This window comes from Dipteris shenzhenensis, chromosome 14 (genome assembly GCF_047967505.1).
Source record: "Dipteris shenzhenensis isolate YYH24624 ecotype China chromosome 14, Dip_SZ_1.0, whole genome shotgun sequence".
Lineage (NCBI taxonomy): Eukaryota > Viridiplantae > Streptophyta > Polypodiopsida > Gleicheniales > Dipteridaceae > Dipteris > Dipteris shenzhenensis.
Window position 1 is genome coordinate 9,266,263 of NC_141609.1, and position 13,736 is coordinate 9,279,998.

Sequence of the window (13,736 nt, forward strand, 5' to 3'; positions counted from 1 at the left end):
TCTTTGGATGGTGGTCCATAAGGGGCTACCAGTTGGGAGCGGGCTGAGGCAGATGGGGCATTGCCAGATGTGTTTTCAAGAGGAGGAATCCCTGAAGCACTGCCTTTGGAGCTGTTCGCATGCTCAGACAGTGTGGAAGGGAGCCATGGGGATCTTAGCGAGGGCTGCACCCGAGCTAGGACCAGTCACTTGGGGAGCCTTTTGCTGGTGCAGCACCGAGGTGGGACATCACTTGGCTTACGAGTTCTCTCGGCAGGATCCAGTTTTCTTCATCACGCAGGCCACCTGGGCATACATGGAAAGCTTCCCTTGGCATCTGACAGAGACAGACGCAGGAGCGATGACTCGGCACCCAGTTTGGGAGATCATTGGGAGTATTGTAGGCTGGCATATCTGGACTTACAGATTCGCGCAGACCCTAGGAGATCAGGCTTCTTCTGCTACCCAGACCCTAGTGGACATCTGGAGCATGATCATTCACACGCTCAAGGGTCAGTGGGATGAGAGTCAGGGGGACTCCCGGGCCCGCTTATGGCAAAGCATTCCAGCTGAGGATAATTGATTCATAAGTGCGCATTGCCATGAACCCAATCAAAAAGATATCCTTTTTTAAGTGATTGTATTTTTTTAAAGTGATTCTTTTTTCCTTATTGAATCAGACATATGCGATTATGTGGATCGGGGACTCACTCTCTAACTTTGGGGTGAGATCCTTGGAGTTGGTTAAGTGAGGACCAGCCCTAAAATCACAATGCTTTGGTGACCATGATTTTTTGAAACCCGTTAAAATCAGCATCATACGGTACCTTTGTTAATGTAATCAATCTCTTATTTTGTTGTATGGGATGAATGGAAAAATTTGGAAATCATAAAAAGCCATCATATTAGCTATTGGATTGATAGAACAATTAGACTTGTTCATTAGCTACAGATTGGGCTCGGTGCTGAAAAGTCTTTCTGTTACACCTATGTTTCTGTAGCAATCTTTCATAATGTTGCATGTACTAAATGAAACTGTTGCATGTACAGAAAATTTTTTCTGCTACCCCTGCATTCCTGTAGCAGTCTTTCATATTGTTGCATGTGCTAAATGAAAATTGTTCAGAACTCATAATAATAAACACTGTGTGATGCAGGTTGAAAGAAAAGTTTCCGTGACTACAGATTAGCCTTGGTGCTGATATTCCTTCTTTAAACCTTTGTTCCTGCAATCAGTTGTTCATTGTGTTCCATGTGCTGAATTGAAATTCTTGAAATCCATAGAAATTAGCACTGCGTAATGCTCAACATTATAATTACAGTCAACTTGTTGTCTGCATTAATGATTTGTAGATGGCAAATGCATGATTTATGGGAGAAAGATTGACTCACATTTTTAAAAAATAGATGCATGCTTTGGACTACTGATTTTATGCAGGGCCTCTTGTACTGGACATCTGGCAGTGAACTGCAGAGCAAAGAGAAGTCCTTGATTCATCTTTTGGAGTCTGCGAGATTAGACCCTCATCAACCGGAGGTATTCCGCATTCTAGGCCATTATTATAGAGAGACTCCTGCTGGTGGTACAAACAGGGCTGTACGCTGTTATCAAAAGGCAGTGCAACTTAACTGTGAAGATGAGGGGGCAGGAGTAAGTAACAGCTACAATTTACTGTGCCATTTCTTTATCTCTATCTAAACTCTATGATTGTACTTTCATTGGCAAATCTGGCAAATCTATCACCGTAGGGATGGGAGATGCATGAAATGTGTAGATATCTCCGTTGTCAGGCATTTTTTCAGCTATCAAGTTATGATCCACAGTCCTCACGTTGGTGCTTCTCCTTTTTGCTTCAGGAAGCATTGTGTGATTTGTTGGATAGTGGAGGACAAGAGCTTTTGGAAATTACTATCTGTCAGGAAGCATCCCAACGATCACCTCGTGCATTTTGGGCTTTCCGTCGTTTAGGGTATATTCAGGTAATTTATATGGCCGTGCTAACATTTTCTTGGATGAATATTCAAGCATCTATTGTTTCTGAGGAGGAACAGACTGATCATATTTCAAAACTTCAACTTCTAGCTACTATGTCATTGAATTGTCCAAATTCGGTACCTACAGATTCAGTACCGTGATGTCCTCTCCATATGGGGGCTTATAGGTGTGCCATTGATCTTTTCTAATAACAGAGGTCTCTATTTAAGGCCTCATTCTCCTTGTTGCTTGCGACGGACCTGTCTTTTGTGATTCTTTGCTGCTCTCTTGCCTTACTTTCTTGTCCAAAACCTTTCTAATGGGGCAATGCCAAGGGGTTTGCTCTTGCGAGGAGGTCCGACTGGGAAGAGAGTGGGTCTTGACCCTCCTACCATCTTGTTGGCCATTTAGTGGGACTTGGGAACGAAGGAACGGGCAGGTCGCAAAGTGTGTGCAGGCCCTTACTAGGTGGCCTATCTATTTGTAACATAAGCACTGCCCTGGTAAGTCTGGAACCTTGACCCTCTGCATGGAGACGACTCCATCCAAATTCTTCAGAAGTACCTCTTCGGGGATGATGTATGGGTCATCCACTTCATGACTCCATAATAAGAGAGTATTGAGGCTGTTGTGGTCGGAGCCACTAAAATAATGCCAAAACAAGCCTCATAGAGGACAATTTGGCCAGCGCAAGGGGCCAGAATGCCCCCCCGACAGCGTGGAGCATTAGGCCTTTCTGCAAGACAAAATGGGCTGAGCAGCAGCCTGAGTTGGCACAAGAAATGGGCATGCCTTGAATGGGCTGCAGGAAGGCACAAAGCGGGCTTCGCTTAGGCCTGTCATGGGCTGGCGTGAGGAAGAGGAGAGGCAGCAAGGGGTGAGCAGGGAGATGAAGACACAGGTGAGGGAAGGAGGATGATGGAGGGAGGCGGGCTAGCAGGTCGTGAGGTCAGCAAGGAGAATTTGACCTTGAGGAGAAACAGAGTTTTAGTCAATCAGACAAAGTATGCTAAAGCTTGCTTTCAAATTCCACATGCAGGACGTCAAACCAATTTCCACTTCCATGGAAAAGAGTGGTCCAAGATAGACTTCCCTAATGACGTGAGAGCCGGAGTGCTTTCTGCCATGCTTCTTGTATTTACAGAGGAGATGCTACTGTTGGATTCACTGGTCACTGGTATGGGGTGCAATTTTTGGGCAGTGGGGCAAGATGGAGTAACTACAGGTCATGATGATCTCCTGCATCATTTGCAAATAAGCCCTTGATTCCCCACCAGATGATGCAGGTAGAGTTTGGAGCATCAGCTCTGCAGTTAAATACGATGTTCGAGACCATCCATTGCATATAGAGGATCATGGAGATGCATGTCCAACTACTTGGAGTGAGATGGTCCAATGGTAAGACTTGAGGCATATTGACATGATGATGGCACACATGGACTCAATATCCTCCAATACAGCCCAAGTATGCTACACAAATGGGAAGAATCTGTGATGGTCATCCCCTCTCTCAACTGGAATCCCAATTCAATTTTCGAAGTTAGGAAGCACCTTGGTAACTGTATCATATGTAACATGACTGACTGACTTGATGGGCTTGGTGAAGATGATGAGTTGGCTGTGTAGGTTGTCCTGTGAAGATTTGTAGTTCGAACTGACTCTGCTCCCAGCAAGCCACCTTCTTTTCCATGCTGTTAAAGCTTGCATGAAACTTGAAACCCCATGCGATGGCTGCACTGGCTCTGTCCAAATATTTTGTCAAGGAGTTTGACCAAAATTTCTAGCAGGCAAGGTGTCGGGGCTCATTCTCCTAGGACTTATTTTGGCGTCTAGCCATCCTTCAGCACTGAATCTGAGCCACCTAGAATGCAATTTTAGCCTAATGTGAATGCTGGGAAGCCTGCTGCTGACGTGCTTGGAGGTGCATGCCAAGACACTTCTAAATTCAGGATAGATCCAAATTTTTTGTCAGGCGTCAGTCTTCGAAAGGGAAGAGCATGTAGCAACAATAGACTCCAAAATTTAAAGATTCTCTCCTTTTATTGTTGCTTCTGTGGACGAAAAGTAGCAACTTTTTCTTTGCCCTGCTATTTGACGCACTACAGTCCTTTTGTGAGTCTCATGATTAGGTCAACTTGGGTAAAACCAAGGTTATGATCTTCAATACATCTCGAGGCGTCATGCACGATGAGCATTTTGCATTTGATGGGTCCCCTGTTGAGGTAGTTTCATCATACACTTATCTTGGGGTCGTCTTTTCCGGACCCATCTTCACTATGAGACCCGCGATGCATGCACGCCTGAGCAGAGGATATGCCTCATTGGCTAGACTAGAGAGGCAGTGCTTCCGCTCTCACTTTCAGGATCCACGGACCAAAGGGTTGCTTTTTGAATCCTTGGTTCGCCTAGCAGGGATGTATGGCAGTCCTTGCTAGGGGCCAGACTTGTTGGATACAGAGTGGGCCAGGGTGGAGCGGCTACAGGTTCTCATGTTATCACGGATCATCCGTGATAAGCCATCCGTCCCTCACTAGATCATTCGGGTGGAGTTTGGGTCACCCCCATTATAGCTAGATGCTGCATTTTAGGTCATTACGTATTTGTACCGAGTCAGGGAGTATGGGGATTACACATCCGGGCATAGCAGGATACCATGGCTAGCACTGTCCTCTTCTATGGCACATGCAGCAGGGGGGGACCAGAGGTGTTGGTATGCACGCACAGAGAGATGGTTTGCAGGACTAGGGCTCCACATGGATAGATGACCTCCATTCCAGTACAGCATTTATGCTCCGTTCTCTCCCCTCCTATCATACAAGGTCAATGAGGTTATCCGCGAGGATCTACTACAGCTATACACATTACGGACTTGGTTGGGCCCCAGTGATCTTCCAGTGAAGCTGGGCTTCTAGAGAGATCACTTCTTACATATCACAGCGGAGGGTTTCATTGATCCACCAGGATACATGCAGATTCACCTACCCTACTTGCTGAGGATCTCTCTTGGGCAGTTCCGGGTCTTTTCACACAGACTTCATATTGAGAGCGGTAGAGCAGAGGGGTTATACAGGGAGAGGCTCATATGCACACTTTGTGACATACAGGAGGTTGAGACAGAGGAGCATTTCGTATTTAGATGTCCTGTTCACTATGAAATCCAAGGGCGTTTCTACTGCCTCTTCAAAGATAGTTATGGGGTTTTGGCCCATTCCTCTCCTACCCAGACCAACGATGTTTGGCTGGTTTCATTCATGAGGTGCTCAGACACTGCGATAGGATACTGCAAACACAGAGACATGATTAGAATTCTCCCTGGACTGATACCTCTCAGAGGTGTATCACGGAGTTCTTTCAGCCAGATCACATAGACCCCCACGAGGCGAGACCTCGACAGACTCGGAGCCTATGACTTGACAGCTCAGACAGAGGGTTGACACATAGATCATACTTGGGGACATGCCCTCCTTGTTTAGGGTCGGAGCCCGACCGACGGGGGTCACAGTGGCCCTGGTTAGACGCAGAGCTACGACTAGGAGACGTACCAAGACTGCACCCTGGGGGGGTGACAACGCTCTATTGCTGACCTCATGCGTCCACCTCCACAGCCTCATCCATCCTGATGTCCTGCTGTTGCTGATGATGATGATGATGGTTATGATGATGTCGACGCTGATGTTGAGATTGATTGATATATATAGTCGAGATATGACTGTGTTGTACGTAGGATTTAGCATTTTTTGCATTCTGCATTGGTGTGGATGCTCGTTTAGTAGCTCCACTACCACAATTTATTGTCTCAGGTTTTTCAGTCTCATAGACCCATCGGTCTTCCGAAGACTGTAATAAACTTTCTTTCTTTCTTCTTTCTTTCTCTTAATAATAGATGGTTGTGCCCTAGTAGAAGTGCGTTTTGATCAATCATGTAAAAATTGTAGCCTTCATTTCAAAAATTTCCAAGCTGAACATCAGAAATACGTAAAGATGATATTTAAGGTCTTCAGGTGAAAGTAAGAAGATTATAAGAAGATAGTTTTAGTGCCATATTTAATGCGAAAAGGGAGCTGGCACAACACGAGTGTGAGGAGGTTTGGTTCATATTTGCTCGGTTCTGTTGGACTTGGACCATTTCTGTAGAATCTATGTGCTTTGAGATAAACTTATTTGCAATCATACTGATATGATTCAGGTTAGTCGAAAGGAGTGGTCAGATGCTGTGAGGAACCTGCAACATGCCATCAGAGGTTATCCAACCCTTGGTGAAGTGTGGGAGGTGTGCACTGTCCCTGCATTAGAATCTTAATTGGTAGTTTAATCTAGCTGATTGGATTATAATGTGTATAGTGTCAAGACCGAGTTTTAGTCTTTGTTCGGTTTGCAGGCATTGGGTCTGGCATACCAGCAACTTGGAATGCTTACGGCTTCACTGAAGGTGGGTTATTTTGTTCAATTCTGAAGGAAGCACCTTTTATCAAGAACCTGTTCAGATTCACTAAAGACATCTTTTATCTCCAGGCATATGGTCGAGTTATTGCGATTCCGGATAGCTCTCCTATATATGCATTACAGCAAAGTGGCAATATTCTCTTGACGCTTGGCTTGTATAAAAAGGTTTGCCAATCTATCATTGTTTTTGTGAACTAAATGAGATATTGTTGCTTAGTCTTTTAACACGATTGACATGAATGCTATATTACAGGCTGTTAATATGTTTCAAGCTGCATTAGAAAAAGCACCAGATCATCTTGCAGGCCACTATGGGCTGGCTTCAGCTCTTCTTGGGCAAGCACGGGAATGCAGGTCTATGGGTGCAATTGGTTGGAGTGCTGCAATTCTTGAGGTGCATTTTCAGTCTCTTTGATGAGCTCATGCTTTTGGAATTAGCCACCTCTTGAGGCTTGAATGTTATGTTTTTTTGCATAAAACATGGCCATGCAAGTGCAGCTTGTGTGACATGCCTCCTTACCCTAGCATGCTTGCATTGGAGTTTTCCCTTCCGTACCATTCAACAGGGTTGCACTTGATTTGTGTTCTGGTTGTCCCTTGTTTACTTATTACAATTCATGTCATGAAGGTCGATGGTTTATCCCAAATTTTCTTGAGCATGTTAAGAACCCAATCCCTTTGTTGACAGCTAGCGATCGTCCACCCCAATGGGTAACCAAGATGGCTTACAAGCTGCGTGGGTAGAACAATGTCCCCCAGCTATAATAGACGATGCCAAGCTTTCTCATGGAGAGGAAGAAGTTTAGATTTCTAAGTGCGTGCGCGCACGCACATACACACACATTTTTTGGGTGAAATCCCTTTAAGCTTATATTACAAGAAACAGTCCCAAAAGAAGGGACAAGCAATTACAAGCATCAGAAGATGTCATTATATGACAAGAAGGCAGAATAATCTAGATCCCGTGCATGTAGACAATCATAGAATGATTGCCATACAGATGCTCGGAAGAACATATATTTAGTGAGAGGGGTCACCAAAGACCCTACACACTTTTTTTTATTAGTGAAATCTTATATTTCCGTGTGGGAAACCCCAAAAAGAGGTAAAAACCCACCAATAAGTACAAAGGAAAAATTTACACAACTAAAGCCTCAAAGCAAAAGTCATGAGGCAGCCAAGTAAAAAGTTACAAGATCAAACTGGAGGAGGATCAAACACAACATCCTCCAGTTCAGGATTGTTGCTCTGTAAAAAGAGACGCAATGAAGAAACTGCACCGTCAATAAAAACCACCTGTTTTTTGCCCTTGTGATTCTTCTTAATATAAGCCGGCACCCGAAATTTCTGAATCACAGGGTCAAAAACCTGTTGTAACATGGGATGAAAAGAATCCAGTGAAAAGGGCACATCTGCATCCCGAACAGAAGAAGACTCTGGCACAGGCATCAGAGGCAAAGGAGCTAGATCAACATCTGTATTATCCGACGAAGGAGCTGCATCTGATGAAGCAGGACTCACCATAGGCAAAGGAACATAATCAACATCAAAACACTTTGATATAGGAGCTGCAATTGGTAAATCATGAGCCATCATGTCAGCATCACCCCGGGTGTCATGCTGAGATAGAACATGTGCATCATCCTGTAAAATCTCCTCTTCAACAGGCAACTCCATAGCTTGAAGAGAAGCAGGCTGAATATGCTCCATAATAGACTGATCTTGAGCTTCCTCAGCAAGAAGAGTAGCGTGAGATATAACGACCTTCTGCCAGTGTTGCTTAAAAAGACCCTACACACACACACACACACACACACACACACACACACACACACACACACTTTTTCATTAAGAAATCATTTATATTCATAGCTGTCCCATAGCTGTCCCACAGTGGGACAGCTACTACTCACAACAAAATACCGACAACTAAATGTAGTAAACGCTGCCCCAGCAAAGAGCAGCTAGTACAAAAGAACTAAAAACACTCAAAAAACTGTTGGCTATGACAAGCAATGGAAGCTCAAAAATGGAAGCAAGAAGGAGAAAAACGAGATGCTGTAATAGATTGCTGCAAAAACTGAGAGTGAAGTCTCAAGGGGGAGCCAACATAACAAAACCCTAGGGCTAATTGCCCTAACAGGACTAAGTGTCCTAACTGACCTAGGTGGTACATGTACTAACTGTACCAATAGTCCTAACTGACTATAACTAGGCCTACAAGGCACATACCAAGGAATAAGTGGCATCTATGGATAGCCCATAGGATGGCCTACAAACCCCCCTCCATGGACATGGCTGAAGTATCCTGGACATAGCTTAGGATACCTAAATATTGAATGTCATGGTTGCACATGTTCGTCCTGTAGGGATATAGCAACCTATGACTGTACAGAGTACAACAGATCAGGTAATAAGTTTAAAGCTTGCCGAAAAGACTCAAACTTAGGTCGAGGTAGAGCCTTCGTAAAAAGATATGCCAAGTTGTCTTCAGTGGGAACATAAGACAACTCAATATCACCTGTTGATAATCGCTCTCTGACATAGTGATAGTGAACCTCAATATGCTTTGTGAGAGTGCAATAGCCAAAGCAATCTGACTATCAGTAAAAATGACGGTAGGAGCAGTCTGACATGCACAAAGATTTGGAAGTAGCTTCCGAAGTCAAACACACTCCACTGTAGCTGTAAAAGCTGTTCTGTACTCAGCTTCACAGCTAGAAGTAGCAACTGTACTTTGCTTCTTGCTGAACCAAGAGAGGCACTTGTAGTGTTAGTGCTTTTTAGGCCACATAGGACACTTAGTCCTATGTGACACCTAGGACACTTAGTCCTAGGTCTAGGTACAAGTACCTTGTACTCTCTATTTTTTTATTATCCAAGTTTGATGTGATGGCTAAGACTAGTGCGACTCTAACGTAATTGTACTCTCTCTCTTTTGCCATCCACCCTTCAGTGGTATCAGAGCCCAGATGTTCTTCCTGTGCACCTTTTACGTATAGTCCGTACCAGCTGCCTGTACACTCGCCGTACATTGTTGCACCTGTGCCATCGTACAACGTACCTGCATTTAGTCTACGCCACCGTACGTATATGCGCTTACCTCCGTATGTAGTTGCGTGGTATATTTTGTACACAGTACATGTTAACACACCTACGTCGTACGTCTGTACTTGTGTTGTCGTACAGAGTACACGCGTTCCGTACATCAGTACCTGCATCGCCGTACATCTTCCGTATAGGCGTACGGAAGGTCTAGTAACTGATTTGTACCTGCATTGTGTACTTGTCCGTACTAGACGTCGTACTTGCATGTGGGAGCCTCCGTACTTCAGGACTCCGTATTTCAGCCGTATACCGTACATTGTACGGTGTACTTGATCCGTACAATCATTGTACATTGTACTTGAGCTGTCCGTATGGCTAGTACTTCTTTCGAGATCTCCGTACAGGTTTTGCACGTACAAGGTCATATTCAGGACATTGGTATTTTTTTGGGGCTTCCAGTTCTTTTCACCTTCTTTGGTTGCAATTTCTTGCAAGAACATTGGGGCTTTGGAGTTTGGTGTGCAATCTCTTGTTTGTTTGCAGTACATTGGGCGAGATTGTAGGACATTGAGTCACTTTTGCAGGACATTGAGTCAGATTATCATACATTGGGTCACATTTGCAAAAATTTCAGCAAAATTTGGGGCTTTTCTGCATTTGCCCTTTTTTTGGCCTATTTGCCCTCATTAAATTTGGGGCTTTTGCCAGATTTGCTGTTTTTGCAGTGAACATTGCCTGCCACAGTCACATTTGGGTCAGATCTGCATTTGCCCTTTGATTTAGGTCGGAAATTTGCAGATATTTGCTGTCATTTTTGGACAGCCAGCTTTTTGCAGTGATAGCCTTGAGGCTTTTGGGTTTTCAGGTCTCTTTCAAGGTATCACATTTGCTATGGCTGGGAACAATCAAGATCTATTTGGTGTTCTTCGTGAAGATGATAAGTTGGATGGCACCAACTATCCGATGTGGTCTTATCTCATGAAACATAGTCTTGTTGCAAAGCATTTGTGGAATATTGTTTCTGGGGTTGATCTGAGGCCAGCCAATGCCACATTGATTGCCTCTACTGCTGGTCCCTCTGTGGGGGGTACTACTCCTGATGCCTCATCCTCTAGCTCCTGCTACTGCTCTTCCAACATAGGAACAGTCAAGATGGGATGCAAGAGATGCAAATGCACATTCATGTATTGCTTTATCATGCAAGAGAATCATTATTCCACACATCCAGTCTTGTAGGACAGCAAAGGATGCTTGGGACAAATTGGCTTCTCTCTATCAGATTCGCAATGAAGCACGTGTTGCATATTTGAGAAGGCAATTACAGGAAGTCAGTATGAATGAAGGTGACTCTATGGATGCATACCTGACAAAGGTCAAGGACCTTATGGAACAACTTGCCAACATTGATGAGGTGGTGCCAAATTCACAGCTTGTGAGTACCACACTGATTAGCTAGTTACTTTGCTTTTGCAGGAAGAGCAAAGTCGAGCCAATAGACAAGCCATTATTCCTGATCATGCATTTGCTTCACAGCAGACAGGAAAAAGCAAGGCTTCCAAGCCTATGGGCAAGCCAAAATCTGCGCATAGCAGCTGCAATTCCTCCCATGCATCCAAAAATACAGCAGATAAGTCAAAGAAGAAAAGATGCAACTATTGTCGCAAGCCTAGACATGACATTTCAGAATGAAGAATTGGAGAAAAAGAAAGCAGGATTGACAATTAATGCCTCACATGCTATTGAATCTCATGAGACAAAAGATGCTTCACATGCACATGCTCTTCAGGATGATTGGGCATGGGCTGTCCATTGCTCATTTGATCCCTCCAAAGATGATGCATTCTTTACTGCCGATGATGCTCAGTCCTGGTACTTTGATAGTGGTGCTTCCAAGCATGTCACATCTTGCAGACAGTTGTTTCATTCTTTAGCTGATGCACCTCGAGGGGGGACTGTTACATGTGCTAATAATGCTTCATATGCTGTAAAAGGAGTTGGAGATGTGCAGCTCACATCCATTTCAAGCCATCCTGTCACTTTGACAAATGTTCACTTTGTGCTTGGAATCGAAGTCAACTTGATCTCAATTTCAGCAATTGCTGCTTGAGGTTTCAGAGTGATTTTTGATGGCTATAGATGCCTAGTATATGATATTCGTGATGACAATGCCATAGTTCTCACTGGCACTTTGCAAAAGGGGCTTTACCACCTTGATCATCACTCAGCTGCACTTTCTATTGAAGCATTTGCAATTTCAGATTCACAGCTTGCTGAAACTCATCTTTGGCATGAGAGAATGGGTCATCTGAATTATAGAGCTCTTGCAAAGCTACATTCATAGCAGATGGCAAATGATGTACCTCAAACTCACACAGTTTCCAAACATGTGTGTGAGAGTTGTCTTTTGGGTAAGACGCATCGGTTTTCTTTTCAAAAGAATTGTCCAAAACTCTCACAAAGGAAATTGCAGCTAGTACACAGTGATGTCTACGGCCCAATGAGGACAAATGCCATTGGGGGGTATAAGTATTTCATGACTCTCATTGATGATTTCACAAGGTATTGCTGGGTATATCCTTTAAAGGCAAAATCTGAAGTTTTCTTATGCTTTCACTTGGTTCCCTTTGTTACATGATGTGACATCCCTTGTACATTCATAGGTGGCTATATCCTTTTGGATGAACATGTGCCACCATGACCAGAAAATACCAGGTATTCTGAGACGTTTCCAAAGTACTTCAGCCCATCCCTTGGAGGGGGTTTGTAGGCCATCTCTTGGTGGTTCTAGTGATGCCCTATAGGCCATGGTATGTGCTAGGCATAAATAGAGGCACTTGTAGTGTTAGTTCCTTTTAGGCCACATAGGACACTTAGTCCTATGTGACAGCTAGGACACTTAGTCCTAGGTCTAGGTACAAGTACCTTGTACTCTCTATTTTTTTATTATCCAAGTTTGATGTGACGGCTAAGACTAGTGCGACTCTAACGTAACTGTACTCTCTCTCTTTTGCCATCGACCCTTCATTGCTGGTAGAGAGTGACATCACATGTACTGCTGCAATCCTCAGAATAGAAGTGAAAACCAGGCTCTAATGGTGTGGATATTGGCTTGCAATACTCAAGCTGAAAATGTTGCAAAAGCTGTCCAATGTACTTGGATATGTACTTGGATTGTGACATCAAAATGCCCCCCTCACTGTTAGCAGATTGGATGCCCGCAAAAGACCAAGATTAGACATAGCAAATGTCTGCTGCAAATCAAGTTTAAAATCTGCAATTTGCTGCATGTGTCCCAGTCACAAGCGTATCATCCACATAAAGGACTAAAATCAGCAAATCTGTCCCACGCTTGCGGATGTAAAGGGTAGTCTCTGTAGGGCTGTTCTGAAAGCCAAGTGTGAGCAAATTGAATACCAAGCCCGAGGTGCTTGCTTCAATCGATAGAGGGTCTTTTTCAATCGGCAAATCTTGCTTTTAGAACCTTCAACCTCAAATCCAAGAGGTTGGGAAACATAGACCTCTTCTTGCAAATGCCCATGAAGGAAAGCTATCTTGATATCAAGCTGATGTATCTCCCAATCAAAGTGGGCAGCAAAGGCAATAACAATGTGAATAGTAGTGATCTTGGAAGTGGGAGCAAAAGTCTCCTTAAAGTCAATATCATGTTGCTGAACATACAACTTTCCATTTGATTTTGTAAACCCACTTAGTTCCAATGGCATTCTTGCCAGGAGGCAAATCACACAACTCCCAAGTGTTATTCTGATGGATAAAATCCAATTCAGCTTGCATGGTCTTCATCCAACAATCATTCTAAAAGGCATCTTGATGACAAAAGGGTTCCTGATTGCATGCTGTAGCAACCAAAGCATAAGCAACAAAACTAGCATGCTCTTTCCGGACAGCTGCTCTCGTACGGGCTGGCAGAGGAGTGTCTTGTTTGTTGTCTTTTAATGTGTCAAGGAGCCAACGGGGTCTTATTCAGGGACTCAGACAGGATATCATGTAGCTCCGACAGGAGGTCACAGCCATACACACTGTCCCAGGGAGTACCCCGGTGGTCGAGGCACATATTGCGAGCATGCAATCTGCTATTGAGGAGACTTCCAGATGGGTTGAGGTGGCCAAATGGGAACCCGCAAGGGTCACTGTTTCGGCTACCCTCATGGAGCAGCAGGAGAGAGCCAGTAAGGCTCTCAACATCAGAGTACGCGGGATCCCACGCACTGAGGCTACACCGATGGTAGATGCGACTGCGTTCGTGACCGCTACCTTGGGTGTGGCTGAGCAC

At 44.3% G+C, this 13,736-nt stretch overlaps 1 protein-coding gene across 1 annotated transcript in view; it reads left to right on the forward strand.

Moving 5' to 3' along the window:
• The window catches only part of LOC147894165 (Tetratricopeptide repeat (TPR)-like superfamily protein), a 128,948-nt gene that overhangs the window by 21,497 nt on the left and 93,715 nt on the right, over positions 1-13,736 (forward strand). Inside the window, exons 8-13 of the mRNA XM_087384464.1 lie at positions 1,418-1,630; positions 1,837-1,959; positions 6,141-6,224; positions 6,333-6,383; positions 6,467-6,562; positions 6,651-6,791. Coding sequence (XP_087240590.1) covers positions 1,418-1,630; positions 1,837-1,959; positions 6,141-6,224; positions 6,333-6,383; positions 6,467-6,562; positions 6,651-6,791 — 708 coding nt within the window. The remainder of the gene's footprint in view (positions 1-1,417; positions 1,631-1,836; positions 1,960-6,140; positions 6,225-6,332; positions 6,384-6,466; positions 6,563-6,650; positions 6,792-13,736) is intronic.